Below are 24,110 nucleotides of genomic sequence, written 5' to 3' on the forward strand. Positions count from 1 at the left end.
CTCATAAGTGTGTGATACAAAGGATGGTAACTAGACAGCTTTCTGCAAGTAAGGAATTCATTCCCTTATTCACTTAGTTAATTTAACAAATATTTACTGGCTTTTTGTGCCAAGTAATAGGTATAGTGCAATGACTCTAGTTAACAGTGTGTCCTGTACAATATAGAGGAGGAGTATATATTACCAATTAAACAAAAGAATATATAACTGCACACTGTGAATAGTGCTGTGAAGGATGGATGCAGTGATACAGAATAACCCTGGAGGGTTGGGGAAGAGAAGACTTAGAAGAACAACGATGGTCTCTGGGGTTGTGACAGTTAGTCTGAAACTTGATAAGAAAGGGATGTCAAACAAGGAGCACTGGGGATGGAATGAAGGAAAGGAAACAAGTACAACAGATCCAGATGCCAATATAGGTAGTACTAAGTACGTCTTAACTACTTTTATTACTTGTTGACTCATAGTTTTGATGTATTATTATCATTTGACTAACATTATATCTTTTTTCCTCAGTGTTGTGGTAATTACTTTTTATTACTTTTAGTAGTATGAACTTAGATATGATATATTATTCATACTTTATTTCAGAAAAATCAACCTAATATCCATGTAATAAGATTGAACAAGTATATCTGAGATATGATGCCCTACAACTTCTTTTTAGTTACTAGAAGACATACATCTGAATATAGTTTTCTTTTCCTTTAGGGAAATAAAATCAATTTCTCAAAACTATTTAAGCCCTCTTAAGAAAATAAATATTAACATTCGTTGTGAATGATAACCTGGGATTTTTTATAAAGTAGGTTTAGGATTACTAGGTTAATCACAGTTGTACGAGGCATCACTAGAGCATATTAGTATTATTTAATGTAAGTTTTTAAGTCTACTTTTTCCTGGGTTGACCTGGAAAATAAATTACCACTCATTTTATAATAGGGAATTCCACTTTATTTTTAGAATTGTCATGAGCTGGCAATGTACAAAAGTCTATTAAAATTTATACCTTACTTTGAAGTAAGAAAATGCCTAAAATTCTAATACTAAAGCAGCAATCCCAGGAGTCCTTGGTATCCTATTAGGGTGCCCGTGAGGTCAAAACTATTTGTGTGGTATCATCAAAAGATATTTTTTGTCTTTTTTCACTGTATTGACTTTTGCATTGACAGTGGTGCAAAAGCAATTGTGGGTAAAAAATTGCTGGTGCTTCAGTATGTGTGAATCAGGCTAGTAGTAGCACCAAACTACAATAACTAGTAATTATTGTATTCTTTACCATCGTATACTTGAGGTTAAAAAAAAAAATACCAGTTTCACTTAAGAATGTCCATGATGAAGCAGGAAAAACAATGTTTTTAAAACTCTCAACTTTTTTATACACATTTTAAAAATATACTATGTGATAAAATGGGAAGTACACAGAAAACACTTGCATTGCATTGTAACGTCTGATGGTTGTTTTTAAGAAAAGCAACTGTGCAATCTTTTGAGTTGTGAGCTGACTGAGATACTTTTTTTCATGGAATAACATTTTTTTTTTAATTTGAAAGAACAGAGAGACGAACTGGCTTTTCATATTTGGCAGATATTTGCTCACGAATGAGGTTAATTTGTCATTTAAGGAAAACAACTGACAGTATCTGTTGCTGGTGATAAAATTAGAGGTTTTAAGAGAAAATTAGAATTTTGGAAAACTTGTATCACCTTAAGCTTGACAGCTTCCCAGTACTTAGTCTTTAAAAAAGATTAGTGAAGATATTAACAAATGTGATATTTTGAAATAGTACAATGAAATGTGTCAGTGTTTGGAAGATATGCATAACTCCATGACCTAATTTTTTAAATGACCAATGCATTGATGATAAACATGTTGCATGCATGAAAGATTCAAAATGCAAAAGAGCAATGGATTTTCATGTAACAGTTGGCAGAGCTCAGTGATATTGTTTCAGATTTCACATGGTAACTAACCTTTAAAAAACTACCACTAATCAAGTTTTAGTGCAGTGTCAAAGAATATCCACTGTTATCTGAAAAGGCTGTTAAAATACTCTCTTGTTTTCCAACTATGTATATGTGTGAGGCTGAATTTTTTTCATCTACTTAACCAAAACAACAAATTATAAAGATAGAGTACAGAAGCAGTTATGAGAATCCAGTTTTCTTCTATTAAAGCAGACATTACAGAGATTTGTGAAAATGTAGAAAAATGCCTCTCTTCTCAGTAAGTTGGTTTTGAAATATAATTATTTTTCATTAAAAATATAATTATGTTAACAGATAATAGTTTTATATTTGTTAGGCTTAAATTAATTACTAAAATAAGTCTTTAAAAGTCTCATTTTTAATTTTTAGTATGTTAAATATCAATATAAATACTTGAAAAAAGAGCTCTTTTGTACATGATACTATACGTAGAAAATCCTAAACACATCATCAGAAAACTACTAGAGCTCATCAATGAATTTGGTAAAGTTGAAGGATATGAAATTAACATACAGAAATTTGTTTGCATTTCTATACACTGACAATCAGAAAGAGAAATTATGGAAACAATCCCATTTACCATTGCATTAAAAAGAATAAAATACCTAGGAATAAACTTACCTAAGGTGGTAAAAAAACCTGTACTCGGAAAACTATGAGACGCTGTTGAAAGAAATTGAGGATTACACAAACAGGTGGAAGATATGCTGTGTTCTTGGATTGAAAGAATTATTATTGTTAAAATGACCATACTACTCAAGGCAATCTGCTGATTCAGTGCAATCCCTGTCAAAATACCAGTGACATTTTTCGCAGAACTAGACCAAATAATTTAAAAATTTGGATGGAAACACAGAAGACCCTGAATAGCCAAAACAATCTTGAGAAAGAAGAACAGAGCTGAAGGAATCACGCTCCCTGACTTCAGACTATATTATAAAGCTACAGTCATCAAAACAGTATGGTACTGGCACAAAAACAGACACATAGACTAATGGAACAGAATAAAAAGCCCAGAAATAAACCCACACACTTATGGTCAGTTAATCTACAACAAAGGAGGCAAGACCATGCAATGGAGAAAAGACAGTTTCTTCAGTAAGTGGTGCTGGGAAAACTGGACAGCTACATGGAAAAGAATGAAATTAGAACATTCTCTAACACCATATAAAAAACTGTACTCAAAATGGATTAGAGACCTAAATGTAAGACCAGAAATTATAAATTTCCTAGAGGAAAACATAAGCAGAACACTCTTTGACATAAATCGCAGCATTATTTTTTTGGATCCATCTCCTAAAGTAAAGAAAATAAAAGTAAAATAAACAAATGGGACCTAATTAAATTTAAAAGCTTTTACGCAGAAAAAGAAACCATCAGCAAAATGAAAACACACCCTACTAAATGGGAAAAAATATTTGCAAATTATATGACCAATAAGGGACTAATATCCATAATATATAAACAGCTTATACAACTCAACATCAAAAAACAAACAACCTGATTAAAAAATAGGCAGAAGACCTGAACAGACACTTTTCCAAAGAGGACATGCAGATGGCCAATAGGCACATGAAAAGATACTCAACGTCACTAATCATTAGGGAAATGCAAATTAGAACCACAGTGAGATGACAGAATGGCTGTCATCAAAAAGAACACAAATAACAAATGTTGGTGAGGATGTGGAGAAAAGGGAACCCTTGTATACTTTTGGTGGGAATGTAAATTGTTGCTACACTGTGGAAAACAGTGTGGAGGTTTCTCAAAAAAATAAAACTAGAACTACCACTCCTGGGTATATATACCAAAACACTTATTCGAAAAGATACATGCACCCCAATGTTCATAGCAGCATTATTTACAGTAGCTAAGATATGGAAGCAACCTAAGTGTCCATCAACAGATGAATGGATAAAGAAGATGTTGGGGGGCGGTGTCTGTGCGTATATATACACACACACAATGGAATACTACTCAGCTATAAAATAAGAATGAAATTCTGCCATTTGCAACAATGTGGACAGACCTAAAAAGTATTATGCTAAGTGAAATGAGTCAGAGAAAGACAAATACTGTATGATATCATTAATATGTGAAATCTAAAAAATACAACAAACTAATAAATATAGCAAAAAAGAAACAGACTCACAGATACAGAGAACAAACTAGTGGTTATCAGTGGGGAGAGGGAAGGGGGGAGGGGAAGTAAAGGGGTAGGGGATTAAGAAGTACAAACTATTATGTATAAAATAAGCTACCAGGATACATTGTACGACATAGAGAATATAGCCAATATTTTATAACTATAAATGGAGCATAACCGTTAAAAATTGTGAATCACTATATTGTACGCCTGTAACTTATATAACATTATACATCAACTATACTTGAATAAAAAATTTTAAAAAGATCTTTTGGGGTCCTAAATAATTTTTAATAGTGTAAAAAGATTTTTAACAATCTATGGTCTAGAGGAATCCATGTATAATTTAGGAGGAGAGCATTGCTTTAAAATCCAAAATGTACATGTTTTGTCTTAAAGCAGTACTTTGAAGCGTTTTTTAAATGGCTGTGTTAAAACAGGTTTTATAGTCATCAGACTTTATTATTTTAAGTCATATCATTTTGAAACTTTTCTAAACCTTCATTTTCATTTTATGTATTTAAAATACAACAGAGGAAGCCAAAAATGTAATAAAGTATTATTTGCAAAGCTATGTAATTTTTTGTAGACCTTTTGTTTTTTTCAGTTAACCATGGCTTGTTCCTGAACAAGCTAAATAAGGTACAAGAATGCTGAAAAGGTGTTCTGTGACTATCTATGGAATATTCTTGGTATCTTACAGATACAGAATGAATATTTTATTTTATTTTATTTTATTTTATTTATTTATTTATTTTTTTAGCTACTTTATTGATTGATTGATTGATTGATTGATTGGCTGTGTTGGATCTTCGGTTCGTGCGAGGGCTTTCTCTAGTTGCGGCAAGCGGGGGCCACTCTTCATCGCGGTGCGGGGACCGCTCTTCATCGCGGTGCGCAGGCCTTTCACTATCGCGGCCCCTCCCGTTGCGGGGCACAGGCTCCAGACGCGCAGGCTCAGTAGTTGTGGCTCACGGGCCCAGCTGCTCCGTGGCATGTGGGATCTTCCCAGACCAGGGCTCGAACCCGTGTCCCCTGCATTAGCAGGCAGATTCTCAACCACTGCGCCACCAGGGAAGCCCAATTTTATATGGGTTAAATGGATAAAATTTTATTTAAAAAATATGTAATCGTATAGTCCATTGCCATTTTGGAATGTATGTGGAAATTAATTCACCATAATGGGAGCCTTATGCCTGTTAGTGGTACTGTTTATCATGTAACATGATGGTTAGAGAGGTTTCTGATTGCTCTTTTTTCTCTAAGCAGATAATCTCAGTGATACCTTGAAGAAGCTGAAGATAACAGCTGTTGACAGAACTGATGATAGTTTAGAAGGATGCTTGGATTGTCTACTTCAAGCCTTGGCTCAAAATAGTAAGTTTTATTATGTTTACTCAAATGCCAAACAAAAAAATCAAATCAACAGTCATTCAGAAATTGGTATATAGTTTAGCACATAACTTACATTCACATAACTTGAATTCTTTTGAATCCTATCCCTGAATACTGAGATTGTTTTACATGTTCACCCTCCTACTTACCTCGCCTCCCCCAGGATACTGAAAGCCAAGTTGATAGGCAGAAGAAAGGAGGAATTGATTGGTGGTGATGACATTAATACCTGTCCCAGAGAGAGGCAGTTCTCAACAGATAAGCGCCAAAGTTGTTTTTCTTCTTAACACCTACATTTATGCTTTAAAAAAAGACTGTGTTTACATGTGGGGAGGAGAAACAGAGAGGAAGCTTTGAAAAAAAAAAAAAAAAAGAAAGAAACAGAGAGGGAGCTTAAAACACTTGAAAATTTTTTTCTGAGATCTTTTTAATCATTTTACTTTAAAATAATGTGTATGCTTAGGTTTAATTGGAAAGAGCCATCAGTAGTCATCCAAAAATCCCGTAAAACTGAGGTAACACTTGATCTTTGGTGGCGTGGTAAATAATACTAGAGATAAAAATTATACAACTCTTCATTGACTAATACATTGTATTGTTACATTTGATCCATCATATTTCTATTCACTAATTTCTGTATTATCACAATGAATAGACAGATACAGAATAATTTTCATTTGTTTCCTTAATTCTCCTTGGTTGTACTGTGGTTTATGCTGTACTTGTTTTTTTTTTTTTTTTTTTTAAAGAAATTCACGTTCTTTTATTTATTTATTTATGGCTGTGTTGGGTCTTCGTTTCTGTGCGAGGGCTTTCTCTAGTTGCGGCAAGTGGGGACCACTCTTCATCGCGGTGCGCGGGCCTCTCACCATCGCGGCCTCTCTTGTTGCGGAGCACAGGCTCCAGACGTGCAGGCTCAGTAATTGTGGCTCACGGGCCCAGTTGCTCCGTGGCATGTGGGATCTTCCCAGACCAGGGCTCGAACCCGTGTCCCCTGCATTGGCAGGCAGATTCTCAACCACTGCGCCACCAGGGAAGCCCCTGTACTTGTTTTTAATTATGCCATTATTTTATCCTGGGACTAATTATGTACCTGACAAATAATTCAGGAGGAAGTATAGACTGTATTGTTAGAGTTCAGTTTCAAGCACTCTGATATGTATGCATTTTTTTTTCTTTTTTCTTTTTTAGTAAACTGTGATTAGAAAATTTAAAATAATTGATTACAGTACTCTTCATCAAAAAGCACATTTAAGGCTAGCTTTTAAAATTCTGTTTTAGTAATTGCTTTTGAGATTTATAATTCTGTCAAGCTATTTAATCTTAGAGATATCAGAGAAGGGATTTAAAATAAGGAGTTCAGTAAAAACATCTGGATAAGGGTCACAGTGGTAAAGAAAAAGAATAAGAGAGAATCTGTAAGGATGTACTCTCCATTATAGTAGATACAGGTGGCTATTTAAATTTTAACAATTAAATTTAATTAAAAATTAAGTTCTTTAGTCTAACTTTTCAATAGCCATGTTTGATTGGTGACTGCCTTATTGGGGATCACAGGTATAAACTATTTCCATGATCACAGAATATTCTTTTGGATAGAACCACATAATGACCTGATTTTTACACATGCCTGTATAGGCAGATTTACGTGATCTTGTAATTAGTCTGTATAAATTGAGTATCTCAAGTTCATTTTTTTCAAGCATTGTTTTATTATAACTTATTTTGTTTTAAATGGCCCAGTTTTTTCTGTGTTAAAAACAAGTAGTATTTTCTAAATGGACCATTTGTTCAGGACCTGAAGGACAAGGAGGTGATGTCCTTGGTTATACGTGGTGACTTGCTCAGCCCTCTCCTGGAAAGACTGGTACACAGATAGATGAAATTGTCGAAGAGAAATTAAAAAAGGAAGCAAAATTTTATAGCTTTTTAAAGAACAGATTCAGGAAATATCGACAAGTGTATATAGTTGCTGAACTAAATTTCAGACCCATTGCAGTTATTCGTTGGACCCATTTATTGAAAATGGTCTTGAAATTATGTATCATAAAATGTTAAGGCCAAATAGTTACAAAGTGGTAATGAAGACAACAGAATCTACCAATTTAATTATTGACTCTTTAGGAAGGGAACAAAAGGAATATGGCTTCTTAAGAATCTGTAAAAATATTCATAATTATCCTCACATCTGAGACTATGGACACAAAAGAATTTGATGTAGGAAGAGGTGGTTCATGCAAATGTTCCGTCTTTGACTTACAAATGATATCTATCATTGATTGAGCGTCCACTGTGTACTCAGCACTAGACTTCAAACTTATATCTGTTGTCTAATCTAATCTTTCCTATAGACCCATGAGGAGGTATTATATACATCACCATTTAAAAGATAAGGAAACAGTCCCTGTAAGGGTACTTGCCTTGCTCTGGCAGAATACAGAGTTTGAATTTGAACTCTTGGTTTACAAAATAAAAAACTACATTCTGAGTAAAGTGCAGCTTTTTTCCTGAGTTTATAGAATGTGAAAGTGTCTTCAGAAACTAGATTTTAATATTGTCTTAAATTTTTGCTTTTTCTTTAAAATAGTTTCAAATTATTATTACAGAGGAAGAAAATTTATAAACCATTTTCTCCTTTGAGCTATATATTTATTTTATAGATATTAATTGGTATGTTTTATAAAATTAACATCTAGCTTTTAAGGAAGAAAAATTTTTTAAATACCAGGGAAATGTTTATTTTATAAAGTTCTTACTTCCCTGAATAAACTGTTTGATCCGTCACTACTTCTATGCTCTTAAAGGTAAAATTATAAAGCATATAACTTAGAATCTATACTGGCTTTTTTTACACAGAGAAGTTCTAATTTCATAATTCTTCCTAGTGTCAGGTGTTTTAACTAAAAATATCAATGTTTGCACTAGAATTGCACCTGATCAAGAAAGAATGATTTCTCCATTCTTTACAAGATGGTAATGTGTGTAATGGAAATCTAATCTTAAAGTTCTATTTTACAGTTTACTAACCTGTCATTGGAAAGGACATTTCTGAAAGGAAAGAAATTATGCTTTTAAGTTTTTACACTGTGGGAATTTAGTATATTTGAATTGTACATTACAGATTATCATAATCTGAATTAGAATTTTTGCTTTGATGTATGACTTCAGAGTGTTTTCTTAAATTTGGGGTGGCATTAAATCTAGTATATGTAAGGATCTTAAAAGACAGAAGTTGAAAATTTGAATACGTACTAGACTTTATGGAAAACATTTTGTTTGAGCAAGCATTTTGTGTAAATCTCTGATCTAAATTAATATAAAAGCATTCATTCACTCATATAAATACTTCAGATCTCAGCTTTAAAATGTTTTTAGTAAATATATGAAGGCTACCAGCCAAGAAATCAGCCCGTTTATTCTGGTCTCTTTTGATTCAGAGAATAGTTAGAAGATTCTCAGTAAATGCTTGTTGAATTGTAGTGTCGGTTATTCTATTTCATACCTATTTGAAAATGTAAAACAGCCCACATTTTTGTCCCTAAACATTAAGGCAGGAATTGTCCTTAGAGAGTATGACGTCTAAACCACCTTATAAGACAAACTACTAGCATGAATTAAAGGCCCCAAAATAAGTAAATTAACAGTCCATTCATAATAAAAATTCTATTCTGCTGTAAGAGCATGGGGACCATGTTCTTGTTGGTTGGGGGAACCACAAAACAGTGCCAGCATGATCACCAGCACCACTTTAAATTTTTTTCCTAACGGATTAGGCTGTTTTCCTCTTTCTCATTGCCTCATATACCTTTGTATTTTAACTTTAACCAATTGCCCGATGGCAATTCCTATTTCATACAAGTGTCACGTAATTGTTTATTATCTATAGAAAACCCTATGAAAGAACATCAGTTTACTTGTCTTTAAAGAAGAAAGTATTTAGTATCTAGTTCCATATTCCTAACTTCGTAATACTCATCTACCTGTTGAATTCTTAGGTTATTTCTTAACGCTTGTTCTTTATTTTATTCAGTATGTTGATTTTTGGCTCCCTACTAGGCTATAATCCTAAACATATCAAATTATGTACAGAAGCTACTAATGTAGATTATAAATCTTCTCTAACAGTAAGAATTGTCTGTTGTCATTTGCTTTTAGTCTGCTTTATGTCTTTAATATTTCTGAACAGACTTACTGTCATGTATCAAAATTATTTCTTAAGTAAGGGACTTCGAAATTTATTATCAACTGATTTTCAATAACCTTGTTAAATCTTCATTTACTGAGCATGAAAGATTGCTGCTGTTTTCGTAGAAATGAAAATTTATTTCACTTAATTCTTTCACAGTAATATCTAGATTTCAGTTTTTTACCCTAAGTCATCAAATGTATCACAGAGTGATACATTTGCAGTTTTCTTTGCAAGCTAAATTCATTATGGTGTTCACCTCCTTTATATACTTTTGTATTATGTGACTCTTTTAGTTATTGTGTCCATCATTAATGAGGGCTTATGACTGGTGCTAATCATAAATTACCAAAGGTTCAGTTTTTACTAAATAAAGGTAGTATTTTAAGAATAGAGGAGACTAGACTAAACTAGAGAACATGGTCAACTAAAAAGACACTGACAATTCTTGATGAATTAAGACCCCTGGATTGCCATAGAGTAGTGGTGGCCACCTAAGTTTGAATTTTTCTACACAGTCTAAAAAGCCATACAAATCAACAAAAAATCAGATAAAATCAAATATCTATAACCTATGCCCTGGAGATACACTAAGAACTTCAGATTATTAGGAGAGAGAAATTAATATCCAAATCTAGCCTGCTCAGCTTCAGAGCCCATTTTTAGAGAGAGTTCATGAAGACTGCAGAGACTACATGGAAAAGACGAGAGGGGTTGAATCAGGAGCCTAGGGGTGATAGTTTACAGTTAAAAATGCCTTCAGAAAGAAAAAGTCTTAACTTGGTGGGAAAATTCCAAGATCTGGCCTTAGATTCAATTGGAGCATTGGCTATTGGGAATCGAAAGGAGGAGACTTAAAAGTACACAGGACCCTAGGCAGCAGATCAGGAGAGTGCCACTTTGGGGGATGAAACTGTTCTCCCTTGTAGACTTGGTGTTGAAGGGAAAGAAGGATGCAAGATGGAGAAAGTAAGTGTTCTGTAGAAATAAGAAAATCATACTGTTAGAAGACACACTAATAAGCCCCTTTGGTTTAAGTTCGGAAGAGGGAGCTTTTGAACTAAAAAACCTGAGAATTCATCCTTACCCTTACTGCATACAACTTTTACTGCTAGTTAAAGAAAAGAAAAACTATACACTGAATAGGAAATTGCAGGCTATATACATACATAGGTGCTACAAGGAACAAAGCAGAAAATTAAGAATCAAAACATTTTAGTTATTGAATTTTTTTCTCCTAAACCACCCACAAAGTGGTTATCAGTAACAGAACACCATGACCTATATTAAACATCCTTAAGCCTTTGCAGATATGAAAAGGAGAAAGAATATCTGGGTAAGAAATTCAGAAACTTGGAACCAAAGTGGATAATTACTAGGAAGATGTAAAGTAAGAGTTGACTAGAAGATAATGAAGAAAAAGAATCATTTTAAAAATTAAGACTAAATTACAAGGGGCCAAAGAAGAATAGAGGTGACTGAAAATTTAATAAGGAGCATTGAGGAAAGTGGGCAAAATGAAGACAGAATAAAGGATCAAAGAGAAAATGATTAATATAGAAGATAGGCAAAAAGATCCAACGTACGTGCAACTGGAATCCTCAAGGAGAAAAACAAAACATTGAAACAGAGCTAATATTTAAAACTATGAACTTTTCTGAAGTATAAAAAGACCAGAATCTGTATGTTGAAAGGGCCTAGCATGTACTTGTGAAAATTGACCTCGAAGAAGTCTAGCAAAACTTTTAGACTTTAAAGGTAAAAATAAATACAAAGGAGAAATCCTCCAGGCTTCCATGCTGAAAGATCAAGTTATTTAAAAAGAAAAGAAAATTAGATTGGCTTCAGACTCTTCAACAACAATATGCAAAACAATATTAGAGCAGTATTTTCAGAAAACTCAAGGAATAAGAATTTTATATTGAGCCAAGGTGCTCAGTAAGTATCAAGGCTATAGAAAAATTCTGTTAAACATGGAAAAACACAGGGAATACTATGCTCATTAGCCTTCCAGAGGAATCTTCTAAACTTGTGCTGTCCAATACAGTATCCATTCTCTGAAATGGCTATTGAGCATTTGAAATGAGGCTAGTCTGATTTTAGGTATGCCATAAGTGTAAAACACATACTATACTTTAAAGACTTAGTACTTCCCCAAAAGTAAAATATCTCATTAAACGTTTTTAAATTATTGATTACATATTGAATCTCATTTTTAAAATTTTATAAAATATTTATAAATATTTCTATTGGAGTTTTATAGGCTATCATTTCTTGAATTATGGGTGGTTTAAGAATTGGACCAGCCAGTATGATATGATGGAAATGCAGCTTAGAAACAAAATCATCATCATTGTCATCAGTAAAATATAGTTGGGTTATTCAGTGGAGGAGAGGACATTTTTAAAAGAGGCCATTTAAAATAATGAACCTTAAGTTCATTATCCTAGGGTTAGATTCTAAGGAAGTAGTAGCATATAGGTCCAAGATATATGTTAGTCAGAAGCAGAAAGAAGAGACAGTATATATTAAAATATATTTATATCCAGGAATTCGTAGAAGAGGGGTCACAGAAAGGCTTGAATCTGAAATAATGAGAAAGACCATCTTGAAATCTTTCACAAGTCACAAGATTAGTAACAAGATAATAACATGGTACTGGGTGCTGTTTGCCTTCTAAAATGCTTTTAAGCACTGTACTTCATAAGGGGCAAAGAAAGCTCTCATTATGTACAATCTCCAGAAGGAGATAAGCCTCCATTGGTATTTGTAGTTTGTGATTGAAGCATTGACAGAGAATCTGGATTTTCTTACACTAGCTAATTAATAAATGATACCAATTTTGCTTCTTAAGTTTGCTAAATTTGAAAAACTTCTTATGTTCCTGACAGTAAAATATGTAAGAGAAATGTGATTTGAAATGATACTATATGCCAAATATATACTGAAAAAGATCTACCATCCTCAGTAAAACACTAGTACTGACTTACTGTCACTGAGTTGTTGAGGGAGAAGCTGATGAGTTTGTGCTGCTGTGTCTTCCTAACATTTGTTTCTGACAGGGTCCCATTTAACTGTGTAACTGCAGCTACCTGTAGGTCTTCTGTGGCCATATGCTTGATAGATGTTAACTGGCTTCTCAAATTAAACACTAACCCAGTATGTCCTGAACGTGTCAAAAAATATGAGGCATGCAGATTGGACTTTTAATTAGTATAATGAATTGGAAATGAATTAATAAGAATTATATATTCTCTCATGGAGCTGATTTCCAGATAGCTGGGGGCTTTGAATGACACTCCGGGAGACATGCCATCCACCACCACACAGCCAGGGTTAATTGTGATTTTCCTGTAGGGAACTTTCACAGGGAAACCCATACCATTGGCTTCACCAGATTTTTGACTAAAAAGGTCATTAACTTGTTCTCTTAGCTGTCTAGCTTTTTCAACTTTTGACAGTCTTTCATTATCATCATCTGGAATTGTCACCTGAATGATGTTAAGGTCTTCAACATCAGATGCAGTAGTATTAACATTGAGCGATGAATTTATTTTTCTTGGAGGGCTCTTAGAGGAAGAGGTGTTCTCCTTAATTGCTGTCTCAAACATTTCAGGCTTTTTAATGATGAACTTAATTTTGGCTTTGTTTCTGAGTATCTTCTCCAGCCTTGGAATGCCAAAAGTAGATGGTCATCAGAATGGCACACCCTCGGGTAAGCCTTCCACGTGCTGAGTTCATTAAATTCACAGTCATTAGACCATTTCCAGGACTTGTGATTAATAACCAGTTGGTTGATCAGAGTGAGTCAGAAGGCCCAGTGATCCAAGAATCAGCCGAGCCAAGCCAGTTGGAGGTTCCTGCAACAGAAGAAATAAAGGAGACTGATGGAAGCTCTCAAATCAAGCAAGAACCAGACCCTACGTGGTAGACCTCTTCCCTCCTAGGCTTAAAGTATCAGTGGGTGAGAAGAGCTTTTCAGACCTGTTACTGCCCCAAGCTGCGTAATATACTTGCATAACAGAAATACCTTCTATACAAACCTTTTTTTCTACTTTTAAATAGAAATATCTACTTTTTCAGCAGTTCTGTGAATTGAATTAAAGAGCAGAGTGACTGTAAAAAAAAAAAAGAATTATATATTCTCAACAGAAGAATGTAGTTTGATGTTTAAAGGAAAATGCTTCAAAGTAAGAAATAGATTGATTAAATTAACCTATTTTCAGTGTCTTTGCTGTGATGATGGATGTTTGAACCTGATATTAAAGGTATTGGCAGTAGCATACTGCTTTTTAGCTCCTGTAGTACTTGGTAGTCATGATGGTTGTTTCCTATAGAAAGCTTTCTTACATAGTCTAAATGCTTTCACTTTTACAAATCTGAATCTTGTAATTCCGATTTCCTGAGTACCCACTTGGCCTTGTAAAACAAAGGTTAAAGTTTCACCATTAGGTAGACTTCGGGATTTATAAATGTGACATTTTGAGAAATTAGTGAATCATTATTTTTGCTAAAGGAAACCTCTATATAAAATACATGTATTCTTGCTATTATAATTATTTGATTTTATTATGTTCCATTATTTATTTTTATATATGGTATAGGTGAGGATTTAATTTTATTATTTTCTAGACAATCAATTTTCCCAACAGCATGTGTCATTTAATCTATTCCTTATTGGTTGAGGATGTTCCTTTTATCATATAATAACTACTTAATTTAATATAATTGGGCCAGTCTTGGGGTTTTATTTTATTCCATTAATTTGTTTGTCTATTATTGTGTTATAACCGTGCTATTTTAATTATAGTAGCTTTATTGAGAAAGTTCCTCTTTATAAATCTGTTTCAAAGTTTTTTATTTTCATGGGTTTGTTATATCAGAGAAGTTATGTAAATACTTTGTTGCATTCCTGGAAAATGCTATTGAAATTGGGATAAGCTATAAATTAATTTGGAAAGAATTGAAAACTTCTTAATAGTTTCTTATTCTAAAAACATAAATTATATCTTTTTTTTAAATCAAGTTTTCTTTCTTTATGTCTCATTAAGATTATGTAATTTGGTTCACATGCTTTCCATATATATCTTATTTAAAGCATTTTTCCTATGTATTCTACATTATTTTGGTTGTTTTTGAAAATGGACTTTTTCCTATTATAACTTCCAGGCCGTTTTGTTAGAGATCAGTTTGAAAGCTGTATTGATTTTTATATCTTTTATTTGTATTCAGCTATGTTTGGAGCTCACTTATTAGTTAAAATAATGTTTTAGCTAGTTCTCTTGGGTTTTGCAGTCAGAACATACAGAAAGTGTTATTTTTGTTTCCTCTTTCCCTTGTAACTATAGCTGACTTATTGAGTTGGCTTGAACTGCCAGCAAAATAGTAAATAACAATGGTATGAGTAGTATTTTAGTTTCTGATATTAATGGCAGCCCTTCTAATGCTTCACCATTCAATATAATACCCCTGGACTTAATATAAAAGTCCTTTTTCATGTTAAGAAGATAGTCTTAATTAAAGAATGATTTTCTTAAAAAAATCAAGAGCGGGTACCTCTAAACCATAAGTCTTTAGCCTACTCAATATAAGAATAGTAAACATTTTTCTTTTTTATTATTTTAAAGTTTATTTATAATGAAATTATTTGCTGAGAGCATTAATTCTAGAGGAAGTTTTTCTTAAGAATGGAAAGTAGGGCTTCCCTGGTGGCGCAGTGGTTGAGAATCTGCCTGCCAATGCAGGGCACACGGGTTCGAGCCCTGGTCTGGGAAGATCCCACATGCCGCGGAGCAACTGGGCCCGTGAGCCACAATTACTGAGCCTGCGCATCTGGAGCCTGTGCTCTGCAACAAGAGAGGCCGCGATAGTGAGAGGCCCGCGCACTGTGATGAAGAGTGGCCCCCGCTTGCCACAACTAGAGAAAGCCCTCGCACAGAAACGAAGACCCAACACAGCCATAAAATAAAAAATAAATTAATTAATTTAAAAAAATTAAAAAAAAAAAAAAAAAAAAAGAATGGAAAGTACAGTGTAGTTTTACAATCTCAGATTCAATGTCATTTAGTAGAATAGTGAGGTTCAGTATAATTTATATCTTCCTTTGTGTATTCAGGGACAAACGTTTACCTAGTGAGAATTAGAACCTAAAGAATAATTAAAATTAATAATGTTAATTATTTATTTTAGAAGGAATGATTATTAAATTGCCTGATAAACATTTTAGGAAATTTCTCAATTTAGTAATTTACAGCCCCCAAAGGTTCAAAACTACAGTCAGTAGAGCATTAATTTTTCTACCAGATAATTGTCTGGTTACAATTACAAGGTCATATTATATCAGCCTCTGAATTATGTTTATAGCTAAAAATTGAGATAGTCATTTTTTTGTTAGTTTGTATTACTCAACCCTGACAGTGTGAACTTGATTGCTTATTATGTTTCTTACTTCATTTTAATATGGTTTTACATAGATATAAATTTAGTTCTACATGTAGTTTTATACAGTGTAGTTTTACATAGATTCCTCTTAGACATTTGTAATGTTATATGAATTTTGGTATGTCAAGACTTAATGAAATATGAATATAAATTATTTTATAAATTTAAAAAATATTTTTATTACTTGGCATTAATAATCACTTTTAAAATTTCTAACATTTGGCTTAGAGGAAGAAAAAGAAACACTGGCCAGAAAAATAGGTAATTGAAATAAATTCTCCTTTTGGAGGTTTGATTTTATATGAATCTTAATCAATGTAAACCTATAGTTTATCTATTATATTAAACCTGGAAGAGATGCCATACCATGGGAATATGTTTTATACCAAGTAAATAAACAAAAGCAAAGTTATTTCACTTTTCACTGTTACTCATTTATTATCTACTGCAATTTTCAGTTTTTGAGTTATAAATGTATGTGAATATTAATGATCCAACTGCAAATATTGTTGAAATAGGAAAAATAGTAGTAACATTATAGGCAAAATAGAGAGTAAAAGGTTAAACTCTTTGCTTGAAATATTCAGAGTAAGGGAAGAATAGACAGAAAGTCGAAAAGATCCCAAATTAAGAAACATTTTTTAGAAGCACATTAAAAAAGAGCTGAAGAAATGTATGCTAAGTCAGCTATACATCTCTTTAACTGGATGTAAGATACTATATTATTTTCTATTTGCTGTACAATAAGATCTTGATGAAGAATACTAAGGCCAAAAGTATTATATACCATATTCTTTAAATTTATTTATTTATTTATTTATTTTTGGCTGTGTTGGGTCTTCGTTTCTGTGCGAGGGCTTTCTCTAGTTGCGGCAAGCGGGGGCCACTCTTCATCGCGGTGCGTGGGCCTCTCACTATCGTGGTCTCTCTTGTTGCAGAGCACAGGCTCCAGATGCGCAGGCTCAGTAGTTGTGGCTCACGGGCCCAGTTGCTCCGCGGCATGTGGGATCTTCCCAGACCAGGGCTCGAACCCGTGTCCCCTGCATTGGCAGGCAGATTCTCAACCACTGCGCCACCAGGGAAGCCCTATATACCATATTCTTAACTGTGTGTGGTTCATGGTCATTTTACTGTCTTATAACAAATCACAACATAAATCTTAGCAGTATTTTTTTGGATCTGTATCCTAAGGCAAAAGAAATAAAAACAAAAATAAACAAATGGGACCTAATCTACCTTAAAAGCTTTTACACAGCAAAGGAAGCCATCAACAAAACGAAAAGACAACCTACTGAATGGGAGAAAATATTTGCAAAGATATGACTGATAAGGGGTTAATATCCAAAATATATAAACAACCCATACAACTCCATATCAAAAAAACCAAGAACTCAATTTAAAAACGAGCAGAAGACCGGAATAGACATTTTTCCAAAGAAGATATACAGATAGCCAAAACGTACGTGAACAAATGCTTAGCATCACTAATCAGAGAACTAAAATCAAAACCACAATGAGATATCACCTCACACCTGTCAAAATGGCTATCATCAAGAAGTCTACAAATAGCAAATGTTAGCTAGGATTTGGAGAAAAGGGAACCCTAGTACACTGTTGGTGGAATTGTAAATTCATGTAGCTACTATGGAAAACAGTATGGAGGTTCCTCAGAGAACTAAAAATAGAACTACCGTATTATCCAGCAATTCCACTGCTGGGCATATATCTGAAGAAAACACTGGATCATTGGGATACATGTACCCCAATGTTCATAGCAGCATTATCTACAGTAGCCAAGATATGGAAGCAGTCTAAGTGCCCATCATCAGATGAATGGATAAAGAAGATGTGGTGTGTGTATACACACACTAGAGTATTCTCAGCTATAAAAAAGAATGAAATCCTGCCATTGCAACAATGTGGATGGACCTAGAGAGTGTTATGCTTAGTGAAATAAGTCAGACATAGAAACACAAATACTCTGTTATCACTTATATGTGGAATCTAAGAAATAAAACAAATGAATGAATATAACAAAACAGAAACAGACTCACAGATATAGAGAACAAACTAGTGATTACCTGTGGGGAGAGGGAAGCGGGGGATGACAAGATAGGAGTATGGGATTAAGAGACACAAATTACTATTTATAAAATAAGGAACAAGAATATATTGTATAGCACAGGGAAATATAGCCATTGTTTTGTACTAACTTTAAATGGAGTATAATCTATACACATATTGAATCATTATGTTGTCACCTGAAACTAATATAATATTGTAAATCAACTATTTCAAAAATAAAGAAAAAAATTAACAAATAAGTAAAAATAAACACAACCTCTTTCCTCAAAAACCATCAATAACTGAGAAAATGTGAACGTTTCATGTGCTTAGTAATATAAAGTTTAGGTATAATATTCTAGGTAGTATTCATATAATGGACTGTATAATGTAGAGAATCTTTATACTCTAATTTTTTTTACTAGAAGTTAGTAGCATTCAGTGCCTTCTCTTGTCACATACCTTCACTTGGAAATTTTGGCTGTTTTATCACCAGTTAAAAAACAAACAATGCATTGTGTAATTTCTTGAGATTTCAGAAAGCTAACACATTTAGATAGAGTCAAAGTCGTCTTTTTTTTTCTGACTCTAGTTATACAGAGTTGGAGCAGTAGTACAGAATACTATGTGAAATTTCATGACCCTGCACGTGAATTACTCTGCTGGCAGAATTCCTCTTGCTCCAGGGCACGTGGGGGAAAGAGGTCAGGGTGGTCAGTCTTTTGTTCTATTCAAACATTCAACTGATAGAATGAGGTCTACCCACATTATAGAAGGCAATCTGCTTTGCTTAAAGTGTACAGATTTAAATATTAATCTTATCCAAAAACTCCCTTACAAAAACATCCAGAATAATGTTTGGCCAAATTCCTGGGTACTATGGCTCAATCAAGTTGTCATGTAAAAGTAACCATCACAAGTGGGCTCTATATTCTACTGACATATCAAAATGAACTGTGTGGCATAATAGTTATGTGTTGGGATAACTGCTAGTGAGGAATGATGCCCTTAACATTAGAACTTTCCACAAACAAATCTATAGTTGATTTTACTAAGGTTGATTTTATGACTTACTTTTTAGTATTTGTTGTGCTAAACCCCAAAATGAGACTCCAAAAGGCGGAGTACTGGGTTTTTTTTTAAGAGACATCTGGATTTAAATTCTGAGTTTTTAGCACACAGTGTTCTCTGAGGTGAGTTCACTTAGATGCTGGTAATTTTCTCTGCCCATATTTAAGTGTTATACATCTTTTCTCCTCCTTGTACTAAAGGAGCAAACAGAATGTTTTCATTTCGCGCATAATAACTTACTTATGGATTGATCACCTTTTCTTTCTGATGTGTGCATGTGGGAGGGATAAGATAAAAGCCAAGTAGTTTCTAAAATGATGTCTGAAGGTTTAAAGAACATTTTTGCGTATGTTTGCTTTTGAAAAAATGTAATCTGAGACCTGATTAGCTTAATGCAAAGTGAAAAGTTTCGTCTCTGCATGAGCTAGTGATTGGTAATGCTACCAAAAAAACTTCCATTCTTTTTTTTTTTAACTGTTTTATTTATTTATTTATTTATTTATTTATTTATTTATTTATTTATTATTTCTGGCTGTGTTGGGTCTTCGTTTCTGTGCGAGGGCTTTCTCTAGTTGCGGAGAGCGGGGGCCACTCTTCATCGCGGTGCGCGGGCCTCTCACTGTCGCGGCCTCTCTTGTTGCGGAGCACAGGCTCCAGACGCGCAGGCGCAGTAGTTGTGGCTCACGGGCTTAGCTGCTCCGCGGCATGTGGGATCTTCCCAGACCAGGGCTTGAACCCGTGTTCCCTGCATTGGCAGGCAGACTCTCAACCACTGCGCCACCAGGGAAGCCCCAAAACTTCCGTTCTTGATGAGAAAATTCTTAAAATATAAGACAGTTTCCTTATAAGCTCAATCCTCTTTTCTGTTAAAAGTAATTACAACTTCTACAACATTAATACATATAACTCAGTTGCTCCATCTTTAGTATTCTGTAGGACAGCTTATGCATCCCTCTAATCGAACTTATTTCGTTGTATATTAATTACGTGTGTATGCCTTTTTTAATTCAGTTATAAACTCCTTAAGCACAGGGCAGTTCTATTCAACTAGCATTAATTGGGTACCACCATGCCCGTTAGTTGGTACCTTGCCCTGGAGCGATTGGATAGACAAGTAACAGATAAGTTTCAATACAGTGTAACACATTATATAATGGAGCTGATTACAAAGTGTTCAGAGAACTGGGTTCAATTTCTAGTTGTAAGAGTCTTTCAAAGTGTCACAGAGGGACTGACATTTCACCTAGATTCTGATGGATAAATGGGTGTTTCATAGGTGTATTCTCTTATCCTTCTCCTTTTACCTACCTTTTCTTCAAACCTTAGATAATACCAGCCATCTACGTTTTCCACTTCTCAATTCTGGCAGCCTCCAGCTGCTGGCAAAAAATTCACCCAGCGGTACAGAATGTTGCTATTACAAATTTAGGGTCTCTAGCTTCAGATGGTAGTGCTTTTTATGTGTTCCTTCTTTGTGGAATAAATTTTTCTCCTTTTTTCTGCTTAGAACATGCTTTATTGGCCTTCAAAACTCAGTTTAAATGTTACCTTATTTATGGAAATTTCCATGATCTTCATGGAACTGTGATTGCTTCCCATTATACATTGTATGTAACCTCCATGGTGTTATCAGTCAAACTGAATTGTGGTAATTTATTTACCTCTTTCTTTCTCTTACTAGACAGCTCACTGAGGATATGATTTGTATCCTTTAGCTTATATTCCCAATATAGTAGGGACTCAGTAAAAAGACATCTTCTGTGGATAATCTCATCTACTCCAAGTCTTCAGCTACCAAATAGGTTCTCACAGCTTGGAAACAATTACAACATTGTGTGTGAATATTGGGGAAGAGGGGTGAATTTGATAAGCAGGATCAGGGAATGCTGGATTTTGAAAATACAGTGTACTTTACCCAGGTTATGTGAGGGCACAAGGATTATGGGAAGAACATCCCAAGCAGTGGAAGCAACATATACAATGTCACAGTGGTGGGGAAGAAACCTAGTTCCATCAGAAACTGAAACTGGAAAGGGAGAAGGGGTCAAATTATGAAAGGACTTTGATGTCATACGTCTTAGTCCACTTGGGCTGCTGTAACAGAATAGCCTGGAGTAGGTGGTATCCCTCACGCTTCTGGTGGCTGGGAAGTCCAAGACCAAGGCATCAGCAGATTCTGGTGAGGGCCTGCTCCCTGATTCATAGACCGCTGTCTTTTCACTGGAACCTCACATGGTGGAAGAAGCAAGGCATCTCTCTGGGGTCTATTTTTCTAAGGTCATTAATCCCAGCATGAAGACTCTGCCCTGTGACCTACAGATGCCAATCTCTTTAGCTTTGTTTACTTCATATTTTTCCCCAAGGTGTTTCACAGGAGGATGGAGATGGATCTTTTACTAAAGATATTCCTTCACTGTGTTTTACTATGTCCTCACTCTCTTAGTATGAAGTGAGGAAATCCACGTTTACCGTTAGGGACCATGTTTTCAGTAATTACTGTGAGCTTATAGTTGAACGATTCTAGTTATATACTCTGCTTTTACCACAGTCATTAGCACAGTTCCTCCAGGTATTTCTCAGCAAATATCTTTCTTTTATTTTTTAACCAACTCAATTTTTAGCAACTGCTTTTGACCTAGTTAGTGGTAAGTTTAAGGAAAATAGTCAGACTAGCAGATCTCCCCGCTTATTCTAGTGATGATTTCCAAACACATAACTTCTCCAACTCCCACAGCTTACATTATCCCTGGAATTGAAATGACTGCAAAACTGTCAAAATCATTTATTATAATTTTATAAATGACTCTCACAACTTAATCTTTTAGTAAGACCTCTTTCTGATGGTGAGTCATTGTGCAAATGGGTCTCTGTTCTGCCCTGTTTCTTTTCATGACTGTATCCATCCTTTTCTTTCCTGCATTTCGTGTTCCTTTTATTTGCTTAAAATCTTTATTGCAGGAAAAAGATTCTCATCAGTGAAAGAAAAAGCATTTTATAACAACCCCCCATATACTTCCATTTTCTTTTAGAAATATTAATTTCTCATTTATCAGGCCCTTTAATCTTATACCCAGTATAGTCCTCTTATGTGTTTTAAATATATTTTAAACCTGTTTCACTTTCCCTATACACAGTTCCCTTTCTCTCCTTCAGTCACTGAGTCAATTTATCTATCTCAAAATACTGTGCATCCCTTTCTCACCCAGTTGTCTTAGTTTAGTTCTTACTTCTGAAAAATACGTTAAATAAAAATATTTGTCACGTAATAACTTGGTGAATCTGGTCAAGGTATTGTTAGCACTATATATCTTCTAAATTAACAGTTGTGTTAGGAAGAACACTGGACTAGGAGTCAGAAAAACTGGTTTCTTATTGCTTTTCCAATATAATCATATAGCTTTATTTGTAGTATGAAGAAAACATAACCTATCATGCCTATGTCACATGTCTTTTAAAAAGTGAGTTTTTATGGTAGTCAGGTATCTTTAAAAGCTTGAATGGCTCTCAATCAGATGCCTTTAAATGAGGACACTACGCCTCTGTGTAGGAATTAGCTATAGTGGTGGGGTGGGTGTGGCATTTCAGAGAGGGAACAAGTGCAGTAAGAAGGTATGAAATAAAATGATTAATTTAGATTTCTATAAGCAATTCAGTGTGGCTAGAATGTAAGATATCAATGGAGGAGTATCAGGAGAGATGGTTGGGAAATATAAATATCATGGATGTGCTTGAATGTTTAATTAAAACTTATAGACGATCACTTAAAGATTTAAAGTAGGGGAGTGACATAAAATTTGTATTTCTGGAAGCTTATTCTGCCATCCATGTAGATGACAGTTGCAGGGGAGGCTGGAGTTAGGGAGACTCTTGCGGAGGCTGTTGCATTTAATAAAGGTCAGAATTGAGAGCTGGAAGCAGCATGAATGTAACAAGGAAAGGATAGATGCACAAGATGCTAGTCAGATGGAGTCTACAGAGCTTACAGTACATTCTGCTTAGCATGGGTGGTAGCGAGGCATTTACTAAAGGGGAAAGATTTATAATCATTCTAGGGCTTCTGGCTTAGATGGGTTCCCTGCCATTAACTGCAATAGAGACTAAAATGAAAGGAAAGGAAGAGGGTAAATTTGATCTTGGAAATGATAAATTTGAGGTATTTATTGTATATCCAAGCGCACATGCTTTGTTTTCCTTTGGATAAAGGGAGAGAGGATTTGGGGCTCGTCTGTGTGGTAGTAAATGAAGCCTTGGATTTGGATCAGATCTCCCAGGCACAGGGCCAGATCTCTTGTTACACCCTATTCTAAGAATCTACCCCTTGAGAAATAAATAATTGCCCAGAGACAACGATACACATGGCCCTTGAGTCATATTCCGTGTCCTTGCAGTCAATCCCAAATCTGAGTCTTCTCTTCACAATCAGTCACGAGGATCCTTGGACATATAATGTAAATAAAAATAGCAATTGTTTATTGTTCTCATAACTAGAAGTAAATAATCTAATCCAAGTACATTTTTAATCTAATAGAGTCATAGTAATAACAGTCATTATTTTTGTTTTTCTAATTTGGAGTTTACTGAAAATTGGCTATCAAATGCTTTTCATTAATTTCTCCTCATAAAACCTATATGCTAACATAACATCATAAATTCAGCTTATAGTAGCATACCTGAAAACCCCCTCTTGATATTTAACTGTAAAGCCAATTATTTTAATGTATTTACTTGGCAACTTTGTTGGGAACTTTAGCCTTTTTCAAGGCATATCTTAAATTCCCATTCCCATTCCACCCATTCTCAGCCTTCTACTGGGTTATT

The 24,110-nt window shown here is 34.4% G+C and overlaps 1 protein-coding gene across 4 annotated transcripts in view; it reads left to right on the forward strand.

The window, feature by feature from the left end:
- The window catches only part of RAP1GDS1 (Rap1 GTPase-GDP dissociation stimulator 1), a 168,402-nt gene that overhangs the window by 36,181 nt on the left and 108,111 nt on the right, over positions 1–24,110 (forward strand). For 3 of the 4 annotated variants that reach the window (XM_059922450.1, XM_059922451.1, XM_059922453.1), the window contains exon 2: positions 5,402–5,512. In XM_059922450.1, the coding sequence (XP_059778433.1) occupies positions 5,402–5,512 (111 nt within the window). The remainder of the gene's footprint in view (positions 1–5,401; positions 5,513–24,110) is intronic. The other variant, XM_059922452.1, reaches the window with a different exon arrangement.

This window comes from Balaenoptera ricei, chromosome 5, assembly GCF_028023285.1.
Source record: "Balaenoptera ricei isolate mBalRic1 chromosome 5, mBalRic1.hap2, whole genome shotgun sequence".
Taxonomy (NCBI): Eukaryota; Metazoa; Chordata; class Mammalia; order Artiodactyla; family Balaenopteridae; genus Balaenoptera; species Balaenoptera ricei.